General features: G+C 35.8%; 1 protein-coding gene across 10 annotated transcripts in view; it reads right to left on the minus strand.

Annotated features, from left to right (window-relative positions):
• The window catches only part of ADGRV1 (adhesion G protein-coupled receptor V1), a 519,382-nt gene that overhangs the window by 418,059 nt on the left and 76,794 nt on the right, over positions 1 to 24,529 (minus strand). For 9 of the 10 annotated variants that reach the window (XR_015552022.1, XR_015552021.1, XM_087430059.1 and 6 more), the window contains 6 exons: positions 22,756 to 23,129; positions 12,366 to 12,542; positions 8,566 to 8,746; positions 7,384 to 7,586; positions 3,586 to 3,715; positions 580 to 660 (listed from right to left, as the gene is read on the minus strand). Coding sequence is in view for 8 of the 10 variants with exons in the window: in XM_087430059.1 (XP_087286185.1) it covers positions 580 to 660; positions 3,586 to 3,715; positions 7,384 to 7,586; positions 8,566 to 8,746; positions 12,366 to 12,542; positions 22,756 to 23,129 (1,146 nt within the window). In the remaining 2 variants the exon portion in view is untranslated. The remainder of the gene's footprint in view (positions 1 to 579; positions 661 to 3,585; positions 3,716 to 7,383; positions 7,587 to 8,565; positions 8,747 to 12,365; positions 12,543 to 22,755; positions 23,130 to 24,529) is intronic. The other variant, XM_087430056.1, reaches the window with a different exon arrangement.

Raw genomic sequence — 24,529 nt, forward strand, 5'->3', positions numbered from 1 at the left:
ATATTCGAGATGAAAAGCTGAATCATGTTTGTATATGAATCTACTTCAAAAAGTATCCTCTTTTCAATATTCCCTCCCATTAATTGGCAACTTATTCTCTCCATTTATTCTCCTCTTAATTTTTTTTTCCCATTTGTTCTAATTAAATGCTTCATATAAAGCCTCCTGGTTCTTTTTGTAAAGAAAATCAGTGTGATGCACTTCATATGAAAATAGAAATGTTCTATTTATCTCTTTTAGGTATTCAAAGCTATGTAAAATGTTTTCAATATTCATTTTTGTAAATGACATTCAAGTAAAATTTCTATTGCAATTAGAATTAGCAAACTGACAGGTTCATACAGAGGAGAGTCTGGGCTTTGGAGGCGGGCGAGGAGTTGATTCTGACTTGATCACTTTCTAGCTGGGTGACTATGAGAGCAAATAACACTTCATAAAGCTGCTGTTATGGTTAAGGAGATAAAATATATAAGGGACCTGCACATATTAGGCGTCAATAAATGGTTAGTATTGTTGTCTCTAAACAGAAAAGGTAAAATAAAATATAGACTAGTAAAGGGCCTTGGAACAGCTGCTTACCACGTCTGTGAATAGTTGGAAGGAAGAATTCCATGTCCCCATCACCACTACCACTGCCATCAACCCTAAAGAATTCAGTGACTTCACAAGGAGAGACACACAGAGACACAACCCACACAACACACATTGACACAGTGAGAAAATTGAGAGCTCTTAAAACATATCCAGCAAAGAGGAAAATGCAATAATAGTCACCCAATGACATGCACTCTTCCACAGAAAACAGATTATTTTAAGTGGTAAAAGTGTAATGTTAGGCTACCAATTAATAAAAACTTCACTCATAGCTTCAGGAAATACTCCACGTTAAGTTATAATTGGTATTTCCCATTTCTGTCAATTTAACTAGTTTTATTTTTAAATTTTCACTTACAGCAATGTAAATCATATTGAACATTTTAAATATTTTAAATACTTGTATGTATATACAATCATACGCTTAAGCCTATATACCTGTGACAGTCACCTTACCACTCACAACAAACAATTCAAAATTAGGGAAAAGCATCTAACATTTCCCTCCAGCCACACATTCAAACTCCCACCATATTTACCATTCTCAGACTTGATCATCCTTTTACCACTGATATTGTGCAAAGAACTCTAGACAAGTAGTCTAAAAAACTCGCTTTTTCAGCCCTGGTTGTGAGAGGTATCAGCTATAAAACCTTCAGTAAGTTACTAAACCGTTTGGTACCTAACTATTCTCACCTGCCTATAAAGGTGCTGCCTTTATAGAACTGCTGTAAAGATCAAACAAATAATATTGTAAAAAATAAAGTACCTGGGCAATATATAAAGACTAGAATAAAGAGAAAGTGGTTATACCTTCACTTTCAGTACATCTTATACCTCACCCATTATTTTAGCAAATGTTTGCAAACAATGAAGACAGGCAGGGCAGCAATGGTAGCAGGGGAAAAGCAGAGGACTAAGAGAGGCAAGGCCATGTCCATACCTATGCGCCTCTACCAGTATCCTTGACTGACACGCTAGTTAAGATCTGCTCTGCTCTTCTGTTCTTCCCCTCAGTAGGACTGGGATATACCAGATGTAAGAATCTATGACACCCAAAACCTGAAATCATCTTAGAGAGTTAAGAGGCAAAGTAGATTTCAGGGAATATCCAGCGCATGGCTTTGCCTCAATATTGTCTACAAGTCGTGAGCAAGAGGAGTGAAGTTCACCAACAATGTACTCTGGCTAGCATAAAACATCTATTCAGGTGGCTATCTCATGTAGAATCAGTTTTATACACAAAGCAGTATGGAATAAGGGTTGCCCCCTTGACCCTCAAAAGAATTAAGCTCTACAAGCTATTTCACTTCTTAGGCAGTCCCTAGCTATGACTCAAGCAGTGGAGGCCACTGTCTAGATTCCTTTACCTCCAATCCTGACTCACTGGGGGAGGGAGGAGGATCAGATTCTCTGCCACTAAATTGCTTAGTAAGAAACTGCAAGATTGGTTTTCAAATGAGTACTCATGCCCAATTAATACATAACCATGCATATTGTAGAGATATGGGGAGAAGTATCTACCTAAAATCACAAATATCACGACGATCGCACATATTTGGGAAGAATATTTGATGTTCCTTATTAATCAATATTAGGTAATGATCACTAACATTTTCTCTATTATATAAGTATTTTTAGCTGTAAGTGATACAAACAACAACTTTTCAAAAATTTTATAGTGACCTTTGATGAATGAAGTCCTGTCTCATGAGAATAATGATTTGGAGACGTGAGGACTTGTCTCTGGGGGACAAGCAAAGCTGTTATTTTTACATGCCACTGGCGAAACAGGTCGCCCAGCACATTTTTACTGTTTTATGCAGTCAACCAAGCTGTGGCGCTATTCCATCATTTCCCTGGCTTGGCCTCCTTTGCTTTCGCCTTGGCTTTGGGAACACCGAGAAGGGAAATTTGCGGAAATTTTGCATACTTATCCTAAAGTCTCACTACATACTAAAAGACAATTTTAATATTTCTGTCCTACCCAATCTCTCCCTTTGGATGGCTTATATAGTACTATGACTTTCTTCATAAAAATATGAAGATAATAAAAAGATAGTAATACCAGGTTTTGTAATGGAAGAGACTGTCCTGATGAATACCATATCAGCTCTCAATTTCTTACATTTATAAAGGTAATGTGGTACATATCATATGTATTCTATAACACCCCTAGTAGTACCTGATAATCAAACACATTAATACTTCCACAAAGAAACATATATAAACAGTTAATCTAAGTGGGACAAATAAAGATTACAAATAGCTTCACTTCAATGCAGATGAGTTTTGTTACGAAATGGATTTTGACTCCAAAAATCTTTGCTAGAGCTTTCTGAATCTCAGAATTGAGGATAAGGTATTGTTGACATGTTTTACTGATAATCACCTCATAAAAGATTATCTAAAAGGACTGGTGTCTACCTGTGCTACACCTAGAGATAGCTCTGAAGGAGCTATTGTGAAAATTGAAAAAAGGAAGACAGGAGAGAGGTGATTTTAGGGGTACCTACTATGAATGACAACCATAATTTAATGATTCAGTACAATTATACTATTTCATTCTAAAAGCACATCTACTTTAGGAAAAGACCAATGGATAACAAAAGGAGGAAAAAAGCACAATAGGTGGTGTCCTTATAATAAAGATTAGAGATATTAATTCAGAATTAACCAAACCTCACAGCAAAAGTATATGTAAATACAACTATGAGTTGACTATTAATTTCTAAAACTAATATGCTAAATTAATGTAGAGAGATGGAAATTTTATTTTTATCAAGAAAGGGACTATCCATCAGAAATTGTCTACCATATATCTTAAGTAATTATTAACCTTCAGGCTGCTCTTTCCAAAACTAGTAATTCATTCATTTAAAAAAAAAAAAGTAAGGTTAACTCAAAGGAACGTATTTCCTTAATCGAATCTACTATCATCATGGTGGGTGGACAAGCAAATGTTTGGTATGTTTGAGCCACCAGTCTTACCTCCTCCATCCGAGTTTAACAATTCAACTTTAAAAGATTTTTCCAATTCAGGGATAGAATTATCAGTGATGTTAACAGAAATGTATTTATATCTTTCTCCTGGTTGAAATTCTAAGGTACCAGCAACACCCTGAAATACAAATAAAAGACTTATCCATTAGATTATAATTATTCTATATATGAATGTGCAAAAAGAGAGTTTGTCTCAAATTGTTTTAAATACTGAAACAGAAGAACATAAGTAAAACATAAAACTGAAAACACTTAAGCAGATATGAATAGTGTTCAATGTAAATTCTAAATAAATATTCTCCAACTAAATAAAGTAGATTTTTATTTCCCTTATTTGCCTATTCATCAAAAAAGTAGGCAAGGCAAATGAGAACTATGAATAAGCAATGTTCACAAATTCCTAAAGAATTACTTCAGTGAGATGCACAGAATTCTCTTGACCAAGTATATTTAAAACTATTCAAATTATATTATTGAGTAATTTAAATACTCAGTGCATAATTATAATGGTATTTTCATTCTGAGCATTTCTCCAAGCAACAAAAAATATCAGTCCATTGGGCATTAATCTTTCCTTGATTATACTCGCAAGTGCAATTCATAATACAGATCTCCCATCATAAAAGTTCACATAACTAAAAGAAAAACAAAAATTTAAAGTCTAAGGCTCTCTTTTCTCCCATTATCTCTTACATAAGCATTTTACCCTCAAGTCAAGAGAATAAAATTTAAAGTTGCTTAAATTTTTCTAGCATTAGCTTGTGTGGACAACTATATTTTATCTTGTGGAGCTATTAATAATCTTCAAGCTAAATTGAGGAACTCAAGTACCAATTCACTTAATCACTCACTTATTAACTTTTTCAACATTTATCAAACACACAGCATGTGCATGACACCATTTTAGATGTCTGGGATTCAAAAATAGCCAAGACAAATCTCTAGCTCCATCGAGAACATTCCAGAAGGAGTATCAAGCATGTAATGAGATAATTTGAATAGAATAACAACTGCTATAAAAGGCACATAGTTAACTCAAGAAGGAAGTAATTAACTTCGCCTAGAATATAGTCATCAGTGAGGTAATTCTACAAGTCTTAACAACAGAAATAACACTTAACTGTCTTAGGAAACCACCTTACTTGACCTTAGCAATATCTTACACAATTGGCCCCTCCTTCCAGAAACATGTTCTTCTCTAGTATTTCATGATATCATTTTTTTGTTTTTCCTACCTTTCTAGCTCATCCTTTTTAGTGTTCTTTACTAATTTCCATATTCTCCTTACGACCTCTAAACTGTTGTTCATCAGACACTCTCCAGACTCTCTCTCTAGACAAGGCTATCATAGTCTAGGCTTTTAATATCATTTATATGCTCCCAACTCCCAGCTTTCTTTCTCTAACCTCTGATATCTAGACTTAAATCTTAATACCTATTTCAAAGTTTTCTTATAATTTCTGTCGAAATTGTTAATGCATGATCTTCCCTTAAAATCTATGCCTTATCCAACCCTCTCCACAGCACTAAATTGTAGAGCAGCAAGTTGCTTATGCCAGGAACTGGGGAGTCACTTTTGACACCCTCTTCTGCTTTATCCTTCACACTAAACAATCCTCAAATCCTGCCATTTTAACTCTTAAATATTTCTTGAGCCCACCTACTTCTTTTCAACTACACTGTCACCTGCCTAGTCCAAGATCCTATCACCTCTTGCCTTGCTCCACAAAATGGATTCTTTACTGCATCCAGTGTCTACATCTTCCAATGCATTCTCCACAGTTCAGCCTAATGATCTTTTACAAATACATAACACCTTTCAATTACTTTTCCTTGTTTTTAAAATAAAAGCCACAACATGTAGCATGATCTCTAAAGCCTAGAATGACCCAGTCCCTGCATACCTTATCTTTTATCACCACACCTAGCTCTCCACATTCCAGAAACACTGGTCTTCTTTCTGCTCCTCTGACAGCCTGTGCTTTTTCCTACATTATGGCCATTTAACCATTTTACTCATGCCATGTTACCAGTCTCAAGTAATTCTTCCCCCCTTCAACTAGTTTTCCAGTTTTCTCCTCCTTAAACTTCAGAGCTCAGCATAGCTATCACTTCCCCAAGAAAGCCCTCCTTGACTACACAGACTATGTCAATATCCACCTCTCTCCCCATAAAATGGGACTCAGTTATTAATTAGTTGTTTAATATTGCTCTTAAGAGCTGGAAATAAACACCTGGATGGTGGGGATCACCTGTACCTTGGTATATGAGAACAAGGTTAAGAACAGTGACATCTGATATTCAGTTGTCTCCTCTTCTGCACATGATCCTCCTGGCACCTCTCCTCCCTCCCCCTAACATACTCATCCACACATACTTACATACACAGCCTAAGAAATCTTACTTTGGTCCTAACAGACCAGAGAGAGCTGAAGCATCATAGAGAAGTGGTGAAAGCAAAAGTTATCGGGTTTTCAGGGCCAAGCAAAGATAATGGTTCAAAGTGGTAACAAGTGACAAATTGGACATTTAAGTACCCCTGAAAGTCCTCAGAAATGTCTCCAAGGGTATTAGTTTTCTGACAGTCATGAAGGATGGGAACATACATTTTTTGTTTTGCTTTGGTTATTCAAGAAAACGATAATCCAACTGGAGATTGGAGATGTTCAGACTACCTAGAAACTAAAGACCATCACTATAAGGACTGAAGTATTTCTTTAAGAGAATGCAGAGAAGACAATACCAAGCCAAGCTGAAATGTCTTATGGAATATGTTATATACAAAACTAGATAAAGACACAATAAATGTCAGAGGAAGAGACATACAACCTGCCCAAGAAAAAGAGTTTGAGAAAGAAGAAATCTGAGAAAACTTTGCTAACTAGACTACAGCCAAAATTAATTGAATTCAATTAGCCAAGGTTTCTGGGGTTTGGGAGGAAAAGTGTGTACAAATTACTGAACACTGCACCTTTGCGCAGGTATTATTGGGAAGAAGGGGAAAAACAGGAAAACTAGTAGTAAATTTAAAGATTCTTTGGGAAAACAGAAATGATGAAGGATATAAATACTTCCTGAGAAATATAGCCAAGAAGAAATTATGAGATTCACTTAATATGAGTATTGGCAATAATAAGAATAGTTAGTGGTTCTTGAGTGTTATTATATATGTGCCATGTACAGTACATGACAATTAAAACACTGCCATTAATCCTCAGAGTGATCCTGCCCAGCAGATAGTACCTCTCTCTACTACAGATAAGGAAACTGAGGTTAGGAAGGATTGAGTCTCCCAAGGCCACACATTTAGAAGACCAGTTTACACTCGGTTCTGTCCAGTTCCAAATCCCAGGCTATTTTTACCCAGTACCACTCTGCTTCTCACTGAGAGAAAAAAAAATTAAAATTGAAAAGACATGGACCTATAACTTCTTTACAATTTTGGCTTTGTTGATGGAGGCAGATAAGAGGATTTAAAATGTATAAGAAACATAAATTTAAATATATCTGATCAAAACCTGTAACATTAAAATAAATAATATAAGTGAAGTCTATGACAAATATAAGGTACAAGAGAAGCCAGTATGATAGCTATTTAAGTGTCAGGCTTCAATGGACTGAAGTATTATAATTTACATAAATTTAAAAGACTGGAAAGCCATCAGTGCTTATTTTCCTCATTTAATATGTCCCAGATACCATGCCAAGTCCCTTCCATCCTTCAAGAGAAGGATTATGTCTGTTTTATAAGTGCAAATACCGCTTCAAAAGGATTAAGTGATTTACCTGGTAGTCCTCAGGACTGAAGGCTGTCAATGACACTGTTCTAAATTCCGCCATCACCCTCCCCAGGAGGCCTTGTGCACGGACGACCAATAACCTAACTTCTCCGTCTTCCTCCTGCACAGTAACGTGTGGAATACTGCTCGCCGGCAGGCTCATTGAGTCCTCAGGATGGGGCGGCAGCCCTGTGGAGAACTGCAGCAAGCCTGGCAGATACAGAGAGAGGCAGGGCATTCTTGCCCCCATTATCTGTGGAAGAATTTCTTATTCATTTGAAACAATCTTGCACAGTTATTTTAATCACCAGGATAAAATTCTGAGAGCTTTCATTTAGAAAAGGCTCTAGTGAAGATTTGATTAACATGTTTTTGACACAAAATATGTTAATAAGTTTTCAGAATACTAAAAATTAAAATGATAATTTTCCCTGTCTCTACCCAAAGAAAGCTTTTTTTTTTTGACAAAAGATCAATAAAAAGAATAGTGATGTAGTTTAAAATATATACTATCAAACATTTACTCATATTCAACTCTCTAGAATTCATTCTTGAACTTATAGCAGAAGGTGATTAACGGCACCATAAAGGATTTGCAACATATTTTTTAAAAATTTAACTATGAAAATAAGAGTTGAAGAACCTCCCACGTTTCTTACACAGACCTCTTAATAGATATTCTTGCTTTATTCCTAAAAAAAGAACTATTACTTTTCAATGCAGAAAACAGTTTCAATTTATTAGGACAGACATCTATTATAGTTCCCCAATTAAGAAAATTATCACCTTTCAGCATAAGATAAAAAGAAATGAATATAAATAGACAGTGATAACTCCACTTCTTGAAGCTTAATAAAATATAAATTACAAAGGACTTCAATTAGTTAGGTGTTAACATATCATAATAGGATAATTTTTAAAAGAAAAAAAAAATTGATAGCCATGAGTAGAAATACTTTTTTCATTTTAAATAATACTATGTATACTTTTCAAAATATATTATTAAACTTCAGAAATTCATCTTTATATTTTCTTTCATAAACAATATCCCTCAAAACGGCAGCTTAGAAGTTAGAAGGTCCAAAGGAGTTCTACTTTAATCATTTGCAAAAAGTCCCTTAAGAAGTTCTTAACAAGACCAAGTACAGCCAGAGAAGAGAGGATTCATCTTGTAAAAGGGCTTGGTTACCGTATGGATGATCACTAGCTTTGATGGTGATATCTGTCGTTTCCTTTTCAGGATCTACGCTCGCACCACTGGTGGGAGTTGAACCTAGCTTCCCATCTCCAGGAATTGCAGAAACCAATGTCACCCGGAAATACTCATTAAGTTCAGGAATATCATCATCAAGAACGTATATATTCAGGACCTATACATATAAAAATCCAGAGGCATTAAGCAATGAGGTATATAGAAATTATTTGCTACTAACCAAAAGAAAATAAAATAGCCAATTAAATTATATTTAATTGAAGTTACTGTTTAACATGACTGATTTCTACAGAAACTTAAATATTAAAACAGAAGAGAGATCTGAGAAAATTCTTTAAACGATAATGGGCGCTGAGCAGTAACATTTTCTATTTAAAATATATTATTTGTGTATTAATATCATACCATCTATGATATATAGATATTATCAATACAATATCATATATTCTTTGTACCAAAGTCAGTGGCATTACCAACCCCAGCATAAAGAGTTCTTAATTAAGGAACTGCATGTTATCTGACAGGATGTGGTAGGATGGTAAGAAAGGGCAAAATATACATGTCTAGTTCCTGCCTAAGGAAAGCCTGACGTACTCAGTAGCAGCATTTTAGAAAACAGATTCACAGTGGGTCTTGGAAGTCTGGCATAAGCAATTTGTCCAAAAAAGTTCTGAAAGGAAGCAGCAATAACTCAGCCATGCTCTACAAAATTTTAGCCAAAATTTGAAGTGAAAAAACAATTCCTCCATCCTTTATTAATTGAAAAAGCATGTTTTGACATCTACAATGTGCCAGGGTTAGAAATGGCCCCAGTCCCTAAGAGGCTCACAGTCTATTGTAGGAGAGAGACTTGTAGAAAAACTTTTAAAATGCAATGTAAAAACGTCATAATGGAGTTATGTACAAAGTAAACTGAGGAACAGCAAACTCTCCCTGGTAAATGTGTTCAACAGGCACATTTGAAGCGAGTTTTAATGAATTAGTTGTAGTGGTAAATAACAATGGGGAAGGACATTCCAAGTAAAAGAAATAACATTGCCAAATGCGCAGGGGCATGAAAGAATATGGCACAGAGGGAACTGCAATTAGACCATTAAGGCTGGAGTGGGAGATAAAGCTGGATGCATAATCAGAAGTCACATCATAGGTACTTTTTATGTCATCATAAAAAAATAATGAACTTCATTTCATAGAGAGTGGAGCAAAATTGAAGAATCATAAGCAGGAGACCGACAAAATGAGAATTCCATTCCAGAATAAGTACCATGGCAGAATGTAAATGCAGTGGACAGAGCAAGAAAGGATGCAAAGGGTTGAATTAGGAGGTGACTGACCAGAACTAATGAGATTCTGAACTAATGTAGTGACAATGGAGATGAAGAAAAATAGATGGATTTGAGATCTGCTCTAGAGATAGAAGACCCAGGCCTTGATGACTCAGAGTAGGGAGTGAGGGATAGGAAGGAATGAACGATGACTTTCTGGTTTCTCTCAGAACGGAGGGTGACAGTAGTCTGAAAACAAACTCTAACTCCAATGCAATCTCCAAAACACTAGCCATTGGGCCTAACAGCATTTGGAGAACTTTCTTTTTTAATGTAGTTGTTCTAGAGATTTTGATTCAATAGTCTGAGGTAGACTCTAAATTTGGTTTTAATGTTCATTTTAATCAAATTTTTAATTAAGAAAGTAATACATGGCACGACCAATGTGCTCAGAGAAGTGTCAAAAGGACCCCTAGTACCCAAAACATGTCATTGTTCTTGAACTAAAGAGAAAAAGAAGTTGTCTAAAGATTTAAAATGTCTTGCCCCTCGAAAGGAAGCTGACAAATGTTGCTATGAAAAGTAACATGAAAACATCAAGATTACATTAAAAATGAAGCAGTAAATATTTTTAAAATGTTGAAGCATACCAAAGGAATCATTCATTTTAGTGAAATGAAGAGTTGGAAACTGAAGACCTATCAAGACATAAATGTATTTTATGTAGTGACTCAGTAAACCAAACAATATTTACCTTTACTATATGTTATACACTCCATTATCTTCTATTCTGTTTTCTAAATTAGTTATAACTCACTGAATTGATTTCATAACTAATGGACCATTTAAAAAAACTTAAAAAACACATTTCCAGTGTACTTTCCTGTACTGCAGAGAAACTCTCTCTCACACACACTCACTCTCTCTCTCTCTCACACACACACACACACACACACACACACACACACAATTTCCAGACTCCCTTGCAGCTAGGTTTCTAACTGTGATTTAAGTGTATTCAGTTAGATGCATCCCCGGATATCTGGAAGGCAGTAGCAGAGGAGGTCACCTTACTGCTGTTTGTGCTAGAAAGCACAGTCATGGAGCATTAGCTAACATCTCAGTATCCAGTCACTGGCTTTGTAAGGCTGAGAGGCTGGTGTAGATCTAGCAGGCATAGTGTTATAAACCAACCCCACTATTTGATGTTATTATTTTTTTGCTTTAAAGGTCAATTACTTTTTAAAGAAATTTAAAAAATGATAGAAGAAAATATTTTAAATCAATCTTGACAGGAGCATATATACTTTCCTGACCAAAATTTGATTAACTCTTATCTCTTCCAAAATGTATATAAATCCACTTTACGAAACAATGGTTCCCAGCTATATTTTTATTTCACAGTCAGTAAATTTTCTAAGGAAAAATTTCGGAGATCAACTCTGTTTTCCAAGTAGGAATATTAAAAAATTACCACTTATTATCATCATTACTTGATAAACAAAAGAGCACTGTAAACCCAAAAAAGAAGTAAAAAAGACAGCATCCAAATAAAATATAGTCCTTTGAAGTGAATAATTTTAGCCTTATGAAAACTCACTAGTTGTCCTAATTTTCCTCATTTTACCAAAGACCACCAAACATTTATCATGGATCTGTCTGCAGACTGCTACTGGGGAGCTTTTCTTATAAAGTATTTAATTTGTTTCCTTCTTCCCCAAAATTATAGAGATTTGATCACTCTTCTTTAGTTTTACCTCTTTAAATCTTAAGAATATTTTAAATCTCCTCTCAAGTTTATCTTTTTTATCCAATTAACTCCTAAATCCCTTAGAAATTTCCTCAAAGATTATATTTGCAAGCCTTAAGTTATTTTACTATTTCTTCCTGATGACCTGTAAGCTGTTTACATTTTTAATGAAAAATTATACTGATATGAATATTCCAACATGACAGACTAAAAGAATGTAACAAAATTCTGATAGAGGAGGAAGTCTCATCCCAAATTCACTTACAAGAGGTGTCATTTATTTCTGGAGCATCTATTCAGAAATGAGACTATGTTTCATGGAAAGTTTTTGATAAAACTGGAGATCATTTGTACTTTTCAAAACAAAGAAAAATTACCTCATTTTTCCAAATTTAAAAATAAAATGAGATTATAGTTACAAGAACTTCTCATTGGCTGACTGGAAAAGTACTATTAAGAATTCTGCAGTTTCCCATTGTATCGGTGATAACAAAAAACCCACAATGATAAACCTTCAAGCTATACCATTTTTATTATATTGGGATTAAAGAGCAGACGAAACTATAAAACACATCATTCAAAATCCTTCGTTTCTCTTTGCATAAATAAGTACAAAAATATCTTATACCATGATATATAGCTAATCTCCGAAATATTTTAAATTTCTTAAATACCAAGAAGCTGTAAATAAACTACAGAACAAACAGATCAGGAAAAGCTTTCCAGGATGCTTTCAAAGAAACAAAGAAGGCAGGGTTTACCTCTGATCTCTGCCAAGGAAGGAATGTGATAGTGCCGCTGGCATTAGCAAAATCATCAACAAGGTAATTAATGCCGTCAGATTCGATCTGCGAGATGGTGTAAAAAACGTGCACATAATCCAGAGCTCCTCTGGTTCGCTCCACCACACACGAAATGGTGGATCCCTCCTCTGCAATCTGAAATTGAACATAAATTATTTATACGTATATACCGATTTGAATCAGTGATAAAATTACAATGCTTTCATAAAATCCTTTTATCATAAACTTAATTCTGTAACTTTCTTCCCTCTAAGGAGGCCTCTACCTTCCTCCAGATATATTTCTGACTGCTAAGAAATATTTACAACCATTCGTTTTTCTCTCATTCCTTTACAGGGATAAATAAAACAAAAAGAATTATAATCAGTTAACTGCACATGTAATTCATGCATTGATACCGCCTGTGTGCCAGCCACTGAGCTAGACGTTATGGTTAGAGAAGATTAAAAAAACATAAAAGCACAGCCCTTTCTCTGAATAAGTCTAAAGAGGAAGACAAACTCAAAAACTGATGCTCAAAATTTGCACAACCAAATTGGGGCAGAAGTTGGGGTTAAAGGGTGGAACATAACATCAGGGAGACCATTCTAGGCATGAAGATAAGAAGCAATAGACTGGATTTGGTCAAATCATTTTGAAAGTGGTTTTAGGTGCCAAGTAGGGAGAGCCTTGAGAAATGCCTGGTGGAGAGACAATAGTCAGGTCAACTTGAAGCTAATGCTTAAAAATTACAGGGAGCAAGACGATGGAATATCTTTTAGAATAAGGTCTTCATACTCTTCAATTCTCAGTCTCTCAATTCAATTTTATTTTTATGTTAGCAAACATATATAATTCATAGGAAAAAAGAACTAAAACTGAATGAATAGAGCACAAAATACAAATCTTAATCTATATAATGTCACTCTGTTTTTCACATCAATCATAACTACCACTGATCAGCATTACATAGAGCCATTTTGGTGCCAACATTAGGACTGGAGAGATTCGAAATTTGTCTCCAAACAGGCAATAGTCAAAACAGTGATCAATGAGCATGGAAGAACCAGGAGATGTTCCAGTAAACCCTGTTTCACCGAGCATCAGCACTCATACTCCAAAGTGTAGCAGCAACCCTTGCGTCTCACGGGAAACAAGATCAAGCACCCCTGGGGCCATACTGTAACTCCTTTATTTGCCTGCTGGTCCACTGGCACAAGAAGCCAAAATGACCAAGGGGTGGTTCAGTGGAGCCCTCGGTGTGTCTCCTGGTGGACACCCCAGACCCAGCCCGAACCAGAACTTCTAATCCAGTGGAGCCTAAAGCATGGGAGTGGGAAGCACAAATTCTGGCAGTGGGTCACGGGGAGTGATGGAGAGAGGGCCTGTCTTACTTCTACCTCTTGCTTCCTGAGCCCATGTGGGCTAGTTATTGGGGACACAGAACCAGATATCAGCCATTGCATACACATACTGGATCCTGGAGGACAACACCCCAACCCTAACGATGCTGTCCCTGAGCAGACACCTTGGCTGAGGCTTTAACAGGCCATTCCATTGTTGTACTAGGCCAGCTGCTTCAGGTGATGTGGTATATGGTAAGGCCGGGGAATCCTATGACTGTGTGCCATTGTTACACCTCCTTCACATGAAATGAGTCCCTTTGAGGTAATGTGATACAGGTCCCCAGCGAATACAGAAGGCGTTCTTCCAGCCTTCAGATGATGGTCTGGCAGATGTACTACGAAAATAAACTCATTAATTAAAATAAGTATTAATTCCAATAATAATGAGTTGCTGCCCCCTCTGGAGTAATAGGGCCTTATTGGGATCAACCTACCACTCAACAGCTCATTGGAGAGTGCTTAGCTCTGGTCTCTGTTGCTTGCTGTTTGGACATTCAGTAGCAACAGCTGCTAGATCAGTCTTGGTAAGAGGGAGCTCAGTTGTCAGGACCACGCATAGCCTTGGTCCCTGCCGTCACTCTGTTCATGGCACTGTGGTGGACAGTCTGGCTGACATCCATTGGATGCCTCATCCCAACTTCCTGGTTGTTGACAGCCTTTTGAGAAATGCCTCCTCATACTCAGTGCCCAATCCCAGTGGTCTATTCACAGGACTTCTCCAAACTTCCTTGTTTCTAATCTTGATTCCTCCAAGTCCCTGACCAATCGCTACATCATTGGCACTGCTCAGAGATACATGTATCTACATACTTCAGGCCATTTCTCCCTCCACATAAGATGAATGGCTCAGTGGACTGTTCGTAGCTCTGCCCTGGTCCTTCAGAGCCACTCCTGATGGAGCAGTCAAGTGACAGCAACCCACTTTCAGCAAGCACTAACTTATCAGACCGAGTCAGGCTTGATATGAAGAGGCTTGATTTTTTTCCTCCTCTAGGTTTTAGTCATAGGTTTTGGGGTAAAGGTCAAAGAGTTTAGTTTTAAATATGTCCAGTTTAATATGTGTATTAAATATCCAAGAGATGTGTCAAGTAGGCAGCAGGGGAAATGAGTCTGAAATTTTGGAGAGAGGCCAGGACTGACCTTATAAATTTGGGAGGCATCAATATATAAATGGTTTTCAAGGTCATATACAAATGGTATATAACATATAATTATATAAATGGTATTTAAAGACTGGATGAGACAACAAGGGAAGTAATACAGATGGAGAGAACAATCAATTCTGCTGTAACATTGGTTTTGAAATCACGAAACTGTTCCAACGCAACTGACACATCAGGGAGCACGTTGAACATAACGTGGATTTCACATTTCCTTATTGTGATTACATCCACAAGAAACATGATGAACACAGAAAACTGTACCCACCTGAAACAAGCCACTTGGGAACACACAAACACACACATACACCTCAATCATCTACCAGCTACCTCAGTTCGACACATGTGTTACCAGCCACACTTACCTGCATCTAATGTGACAACTTTCCCTCTGATTTCAGATAACCCTCCTTCCATCACTTCACAATAACACACTAGCTGCAATTCCTCTGATGCCCATTTCCACAAGCAAACTTAAGGTTTTTTTCAAGGTATACGTCATATTTATTGTAGTATTTAAGTACTAAAACTTTATTTCATAAAACTGTTTTTATATTAGGTCCCTATCTTTCTTTTTACATTTCAGTATAAAAAGAACACTGCTCAACTAAATCTTTGAGCAGTTTCCTCCTAACCCATCTTTCCCATAATTTCTGTGTTTTTCACTATGCAATATGGCATAATGTGGTGATTTTTAGGAACCCATCTATCACATTATGGCAGAACTGACTGTTCTGAAGGTGGGGCGCTCCAACCCTAAGATTCAGGAGAGAAGAGGAAGCAGCACAGAGACCCAGGTGTTCAATACCGCATCTAATTTAATTTCCACCTAGGCATCTACATCAGCATTTTCATCATAGCCGAATGGTACACAAACAAATGTGTGGTGGAAAGAATACAGCTTTGAGTCCATCTCAGTGATCTCTTCTTAAAATGAAGATCATAAGTTCTAACGGATTTTGGTGGAGATTAAACAAGCATCTTACATGGTACCTAGTAATATATTAAGTGCCAAAAAAATTTATATTTCTCTCCCTTAAAATACAGACACGCAAATATAATAACAAAAAGTGCTACGTAAAAACATTCCCTCATTTTATCAAGAAATATATGCTTACATATTGAAAAAAGCAAACTAATTCCCAAGTATTTCGATTCCTATCACAATGGGAACAGATTTGCTCCATTTTAACACCCCAAATTTTAATCAGAATGAATATTTTGAATGAGTTAAATTAATAAACCATTAATCCCAACAAGTGAATATTCAACCTTTCCCTTTTGAGCAAAAGGCATGGATTAAATAGATCAAAAGATGCACTCAGGAATCTGGGCTATTTCCTTACAACTTTTCACCAAGTCAATAAGCATTACCATGCAGCATCCAGGACTAAGAAAGGCGCTTTCTGCTTGCAGGAATCACATGGGGAAAAGGTACATAACCACAATTTCAATTAGTAAAGCCTTCATCAAAATCTATCACCTACTAACTGTTTTCAGTTTTAAAAAGAAGAAAAAAAAAAAGACTACCCATAGCCAACACAACTGTGCGCAGATATGTGCTGCACATAAAAATTTCGCAGAAAATTTAATGGATTAATAATTTATACAATAAAGTAAACTGTCAAGTTCTAACTAGGGAATAATCTTCAAATATCAAGGGTCCATAAAAAAATCACCTAGGATGCTTGGTAAAAATCCACCTTTCATATTTATGAATTTGCAGAGAAATGACATTAATGCCTGAGATTTACTTTAATACTTCAGCCAAAAAGGATGAAACAGGATTGGTAAAAGGCTGATAAACGTTGAAGCTAGGTAATAGGTCACTGGGGTCCATTATTCTATTTTCTCTATTTTTGTGTATGTATGAAATTCCCCATTTAAAAAGATTTTTTAAATTCTGCTTTTGACCTTCCCTCTCATCCCCCTGCCAGAGATGCTGGTTCAGATTCTGATGCTGAATCAGGAATGGTGTCCAGAAATATGCATTAGATACTTCTGACCAAGGTTGTCCATGCACAACACTTTGAGAAATACCGGACCAGAGGATGGAATTATTAATACCAGAAGATGATTAAGACAGAGAGAATAAATGGTTATAAGATTTTGTCTATTAAAATATTCATCTAATTGACCTTGGAATCATAAGTCAAGCAGGCCAGTATAGGGGCACAACATCAAGTAATAATCATCAGAACCATCATCACTCAGTTTTTCACAAAAAACAATAGTGCCTACGACTGTTTTCTCTTTTGAGTGGGGAATTTGTCAAATCTTCAGATCAGCAGAAGAGTAATTATAGAGGTTAACAATGAGAAGAGTTTTTGAAATATATTTTCCTAGAAAAGAGAATGCACTATTCTGAGCCATGAATTGGCTTTCTCTGTTGAAACAGAGGATTAAAGCTAAACAAATACACAGCCAATTAATTTTTTACTGTGCTTCATGCTTCGGTGATGATCTGTAATATCAGATTATGTCAATATCACTTATATCTAAAGGAATCTATCCACATAACATATGGTAGGCACTTAAAAACAAACAGTCCAAGTTCAAAAAATATTCTCATTTTTACAAAGATCCTCTCAAAACATCTCTAAATCTATTCTTAAGCTGTGAGTTTATAAATATAAAACATAATCCAAGTATTAGTTATAAAAGTAAAATAATGAGACTAGCAAGTTCTATGAATCACTATGAAAAGCAATCTCATTACTTTACAATTATGTGGTATACAACATTGCAGGATATACAAAAACAGTGCTTAAAATAAGGCGGAAAGAAAATAACATAACAAGTACACAGAATAGGGGCCGGCCGGTGGTGTAGTGGTTAAGTTAGCAGGCGCCGCTTCAGCAGCCTGGGGGCATGGACCTACTCACCACTCATCAAGCCATGCTGTGGCAGCATCTCACATTTCCAAAAATGGAGGAAGATGGGCATGGATGTTAGCTCAGAGCCAATCTTCCTCAGCAAAAAGAAGAAGATTGGCAACGGATGTTAGCTCATGGCCAATCTCTCTCACACACACAAAAAAAGTACACAGAATAACAAAATACAAGAAGGCAATATGAGAATGTAGTCAATAGGCTACAGACCCAACAAAAATCAGTCATCTGTTAATACAGATCCCACTTGGAATCCAAAGAACTCCGTGGCATGCCCCATCAGGGCTCTGCACTGCACACAGGGTTAGTCATTCTTTCAATTATAATTTATTAAGTACCTGCTAGTTGCCAGGACATGGTGTACCGGGTTAGGAGAGAACAAACAAAATAATTATCATCTCTTTCAATATGCCAAGTAGTAGACTATGCCATATCCCATGTATTTTCATTATTTAAGATGTGATTATGCTTTCATTTTAACCCTAATGTTACTTTACATCACACGAATCTATGAAAAATGTAAAAACACAATATAACTCAGAGAGACGTCTTTAGAGGATCTCTATTGCCTTCAGCATTTTTGAAGGGATAAGAAAAAAAATTAACCTTTCAACGTCACTGCAACAACACAATGAAGAAGAATCTATGGAAGTGACAGAGGTTTTTATTTCTGAAAACGAAGCAAAAAACCATAAAATTTAAACTCTGAAGACAATTCCAGGCATAGAGTAGCTCAGTAGTTCTCAAATATTTTACTTTCAGGACCCCGAATACTCATAAAAATTATTGAGCACTCCAAAGAGTTCTTTGCTCATGTTGGTGAAATCTGTTGATATTTACCAATTTACAAATAAAAATTGAAAAAAATTTAAATGTTGATGTCTTAACTCATCTTAAAATAGCAATAATAAACTCATCACATGCTAACATAAGCAACATATTTTATGAAAAATAACTATATTTTCTAAAATAAAAAATATTAGTGATAAGGAGGTATTGTTTTACATTTTTGCAAATCTCTTTAATGTCTAGTTTAATAGGAGACAGCTAGATTCTCATACCTCCTTTTGTAATCAACTTGTCTGTTGCTATTTGTTATTTTGGTTGAAGTATATAAAGAATATCCAGTCTAACATAGATATATAACTGGAAAAGGAGGAGTATTTTAATAGCCTTTTCAAAGTTTTGGGTATTCTTCCTCGACATTATACCAAAATTTAACAAGTAGCAGTTTCTTAGAGTTTAGCTACAATATGGAATCTTACTCTAATATGTTAAAACCCATGAGTCTACCTGGCACTTTGAATCACTCTTTAACCCATGCACGATTTTGTAACAAAATGCATTGATTCTTTGGAAAATATTGGTTCACTGAGTTATACAGATCTTCCAAATGTTGACACCTTTCATTATACAAAATAAATAAATCACACTTGCTAATGACTATCAATCTTATCTGAAAAGTCTTTAAGTATTGGAAAATGGTCAAGCTCACTTTGGCAGACAAAAGTGTTCCAAAATTCTAATTTTTGTTTGAAATCCTGAATTTTTATCATCGGCAACAAGTTCTGTCAGTTGTTTTCCTTGTAGCCACTGGCTCAATTCATTCATTTTCATGAAAATGTCTGTCAGATACCCAAGTCCTAATAACCAAAACTCATCAGTCACCTTTTCAAGCAAAAATGGTGTTCTGTGAGAAGAGCAGCTAGTTCAGCTCACAACTCAGTATCGCATCAGCATTTTTCTTCAATACAACTATAATCATGTTTTGCTAATGCAGCCAAAGTGCTTTATGTGTGCTTCTCATTTTGTGACATGGAATCTTAAAAAGATAAGTATTCAAGGGTCGAGATTTTATCAAATTAACATTTTGTACTGCTTCATCAAAGATATTCTTAAGTGAAATGTGCACCTTTTAAACTGTGGGTGTGTGGTGATGAACAAAACGATGACAACAGTGCTGTTCAGTGCCACAGCCTTGATTTGCACAAACACACTAGCAGCTAACAGTTTTGGCATCCATTGCTTTTGCAGTGCAAATGTCAGTAAAATGAAAAAGACATCTTAGTATTTTATAAAATTAGGTTTGATCTTGTAGAACTTCTGAAAGATCTCAGGAATGCTCAGGGGTCCTTGGGCTACACTTTGAGAACAACTTCAGTAAGCAACCAATAAATATTACTACCGATGATGACGATGATGATAAAAATATTTCAGGGGCCAGCCCAGTGGCATAGCAGTTAAGTTCACGCGCTCCACTTCAGCGGCCCGGGGTTGACCAGTTCGGATAGTGGGCACGGACCTATGCACCGTTCATCAAGCCATGCTGAGGCAGCATCCCACATAGAGCAACTAGAAGGACGTACAATTATGACATATAACTATCTACTGGGGCTTTGGGGAGAAAAAAGGAAAAATGGAGGAAGACTGGCAACAGATGTTAGCTCAGGGCCAATCGTACTCAAAAAGAAAAAAAATACATTTCATATTACTCCTGTCTTCAAATCACACCAAGGCGAAAGTAAGAGGTCTATACTTCTATTCTTAACATTTTCAGAAGTGAAAATTCTGTAATCTTCCTGACAGTCAAATTCCAATGTTTGATCATTTAGACTCAACAACACTTTTCCTATATTAACCATCTAAACTTTTCTCTTTCTAACACAGATATCTTCTATTTCTCTCTCATATGGGCTTAGACAAAAACCAATCACGTTTTCTTTTTCTTTCCAGCAATTCTACTAGTATAGGGGCTGTGGCCTCATAGGCAAGTTCTCTTTTCTGCAATCAAAGGCTTCACTGACCCTGTTCAAGTTCAGAGATTTCTGGGAAGAGGCAAAGTTGCCTACCTAAACCACACCAATCTATCAATGGAACTTGTGAAACAAGCCAGCATTGAAAATTTAAATATAATGGCCCAGAAAAACACTCAAAATTATTCTTCATTTCAGGGGTTTTTAAAATTTATGTATTGTTTTGTTTTTTCCAGTTTGGTTGTTTATGCAATTTAACTGAAGCTAAACATGTTTGTCATTTGAACTATGAGTCTTTCATGTGTTAATATTAAAATACATTCATAAAAGTTTAACAAAGATTTACTGAGTACTCACTATATTCCATTCTATGTGCTAGAGATACAATAATGGCCAATAAGACCTTACTACACTCAGAGCTCTTTCATCTTTGTGGTGGAAAGAGATAGCCAGTAAAGAAGTAGACTTATAAATAACAAAGGGAATTCAAGAGTGTGATCAATGCTACAAAAAAATTAAAACTAGGTGAAGGGACAGAGAGTGACCAGTTGGGAGAAGGGAGGGATGGATTACTTCAAATAGGAAAATCTTCACTGAGATGTCTCTGGAACTGAGACCTGAACAACTAATTCTGAAGATCTAGAATAAAAATGTTCTAAATAGAGAGGCTAGGAAGCACTGATGCCCTGAGACTGGAAGTCAAACAAGGTGACTCTGACTGAAACATAGTGACCAAAGAGGAGAATTACACAAGAAGTTGGAACCGAGTCCTAAAGGGAAGCTGATTTTCTATGGCACCGTAATGATTCTTATAACCTGATGGAAGTCATCTGTCTTTTTAAAAACAGAGATGGTGATACTAAAGTTATAGGGGGAAAGACAATAGGTTAGAAGTCACAAGACATAGGCTCAAATTCCTCTTCTTCCCGTTGTATCTCAGGAGGAAAAAAAAAAAGGAAAATTAATATTTATTAAAGACTAGTAACCGCCAAGCTTTCAACCAGGCATTTGATCCTGTTTCATTTAATTTAACTTGGGTTAGTTATTTTCTCAGGTCTCTAAGCCTCAGTTTCTAACCCTATAAAGAGGAGAGAGTAATAATTAATATTTGTTGTGGCTATATTATGGATTGTCAGAAAGGTACATAAAATAACACGTAAAGTTCTTTGATGACTGAGTACCTAAGGGTATTGTCATTATAGATGAACATATTTCTTTTTTAAGTTATAGATTTGTATGACATTTGTCCTCCCTAGTCTAGGATATTCTATGTCTGGTGTAGAAAAGACCATTATTTGAAGATCTCTTACGACTTTCACGAACCCAAAGAGCTAAGAGGGGCAATAAGATACCCCAGAGACCCAGGCACCCCAACTTGAGCTACAATGAGGACTAGATATTTTATTCTAGTTCTACTCATTCATGTTTTTCTTAACTGTTTCAATTTACATATACACCCTTCTAAGCCTATCAGAATCAACTTGCAAAGGGAAAGACTCTTGTTCCTTGGCATCCTTTCATGGACATTGAGCTGTTACTATCACACACAACGCCTGTGATGTAGTTTCATGAGCTCTCACATTACTGAACAGGAAACCAAGATGATTACGAATCTTTGAACACTTGGAAAGAACTGACAAGGGCAGTAAAACAGCCTAATGAATTAAGCTGGCCAAGAAGAAACGTATTTACACCCAACATGGAAGAACGCTGTAACTAACCACTTAAGTATGTTTCATATGTAAAAAAAAACTTTAAAAATCATATTTTAATAAAGTTTCAATTACAATTATTCATAGAAGCTTTAAATATGTATTATTTCATTTACTTATGTGATATCCAAAGAGCAGCCAAAAAGTAAACTACCTGTGGAGTATAATTATGCATTCTGTGACATGCAATAACTTTAAAGATAACTGGTAAAGTTTCATTTGTTAATGTGTTATTACTTCTATCAGCTCATTAAACTTCCAATTCAAACTGTGAACTTATAAGAGCAAAGGCTTTGTAATTTACATTTGCAACCACTGGCTCTAGCATACTTCTGGGCTTAGAGTAAATACTCAAGCAATCTTCCCAAATGAAAGAAAGCCTACTTCCAAACAAATCTACCTACAATGAATTTTTTAACTCCAAAACTCTCCAAGCTCACTACTTACCTCTGGTATACAAGCTCCTGTGAAACCAAACAAGCCATTGGCATTGTCACTTTTTTGTATTATTATTCTTGCTGTAGTATTTTCTTCAGAAATGCGAGCTCCTCTATATACAGAGACTAGTTTAAGAATAAATAATTCTTCTCCTTCTTCTTCATTGTCATCTCTTGTAGAAATAATGAAGGATTTGTTAGTTTCTCCCTGTCTGAACTCCAGATATCCAGAAACCGGGTGTAAATCACTCTTGGCTGGCATGGCGTGAAGTTCATAAATTTCTTCAAGAGTCAGTTTCCGCTCATAGGACCTCACATCCTGCATCAGACCTGTAAATCTGTCGTTGCCATTCACTCCTGCCCCGATTCTCAGTGTTCCAGAACCTGAAATTAGAGATGAGTTTAAATACTACAATAACCACAACTATGCTGTCCTAAATTACAAGTGTGATTCAGAAACTGAAGCAATATTATGAAAAGTTTTGTTAGAAAAGTAAAGCTTTTCAAAACCAGAATACAATCAAATAAAGGCTATCTTCTGTTACGATGAAAAATGAATCAGTAAAGTAATCACTGGGATGTAAGAAATTTTGTACTAAAGGATATTTTTGTACATGTGTATGTATGTGTGTGTATGTATTATATGTATGTATGTGTATACATTTAGACAGATATTTCTTCCAGGAAATTTTAAGATTTCCTTTCACATCTAAGAATGGAATGATTCAATTCAGTCCCAATTTTAAAGCTTTAGCATTATTATTCTTTCAGAACTTCAAGGGTCAGTCTGTTAGGAATTCATCTTGAGTTAAATAAAGTTGTGAGAATTCAGCAAAAGAAGTTTTTGTGGACCAAATACATTTCTTTATCCAAACAACTAATGCAATGATCGCAGAAACAGAAGTATTCCTTCCTAGGAACATTATGTGTGTCTTAGAGACTTTTTCATGATAATAACAACATGTAGCCTAACTATATTATTATATATCAATAACAACCCTTCTCAGGAATTCATCAATTCTTATTTCTTTACTTATTCTCTCTCTAATAACTCAACTAAGATATTACGTAAAATGAGAACTTGGAAGTGATTTGGGAAAAAAGTACAAGTAATATTTCTTATTGACAGCATCAATCAAGAGAGTTTTACAAGTCACTACTTTTAGAGTAGTCACAAATGTCCTGCACATTATTGTCATAATTGTCCCCGTGCCTTCTCCAAAAGTTTTGGACTGACTATACAGTAATAAGATTGAAATATCTACAACAAGCAAAAATATGGATGAACCTCATAAACAATACTGAGCAAAAGAAGCCAGAAACTCAAGTATACACCCTGCTCAATTCTATTTACATAAATTAACAAACAGAAAAAGATAATCTTATGCTCTTAGAAATGGCAAGAGTAAGTGGGCAGGGTGGTGAGTTACTGACGGGAGAAGAGACAAAGTGGGCTTCTGGAAAGCTGTTTCTTGATCTGGGGGCTGGTTACATGGGTGCTGAAACTGATGAATTTAAAGTTTTAAAAAATTCACCTACCTGTACACTTATGTACACTTTCATATTTTATAATGTGTAACATATACTATATTTCATTAATAACTTTAAAAAATGTATATACTTTTTCAATTTTCTTTCCTAGTTACAAACTACAAAAACAATACAGTCACGTGCCACATAACGTTTCGGTCAACGATGGACCACATAGACAACGGTGGTCCCATCAGATTAGCATCACATAGCCTAGGTGTACAGTAGGCTATAACATATAGGTTTGTGTAAGA

This window comes from Ceratotherium simum, chromosome 4 (genome assembly GCF_057802395.1).
Source record: "Ceratotherium simum simum isolate JZ-2026a chromosome 4, ASM5780239v1, whole genome shotgun sequence".
In the NCBI taxonomy this organism is placed as follows: domain Eukaryota; kingdom Metazoa; phylum Chordata; class Mammalia; order Perissodactyla; family Rhinocerotidae; genus Ceratotherium; species Ceratotherium simum.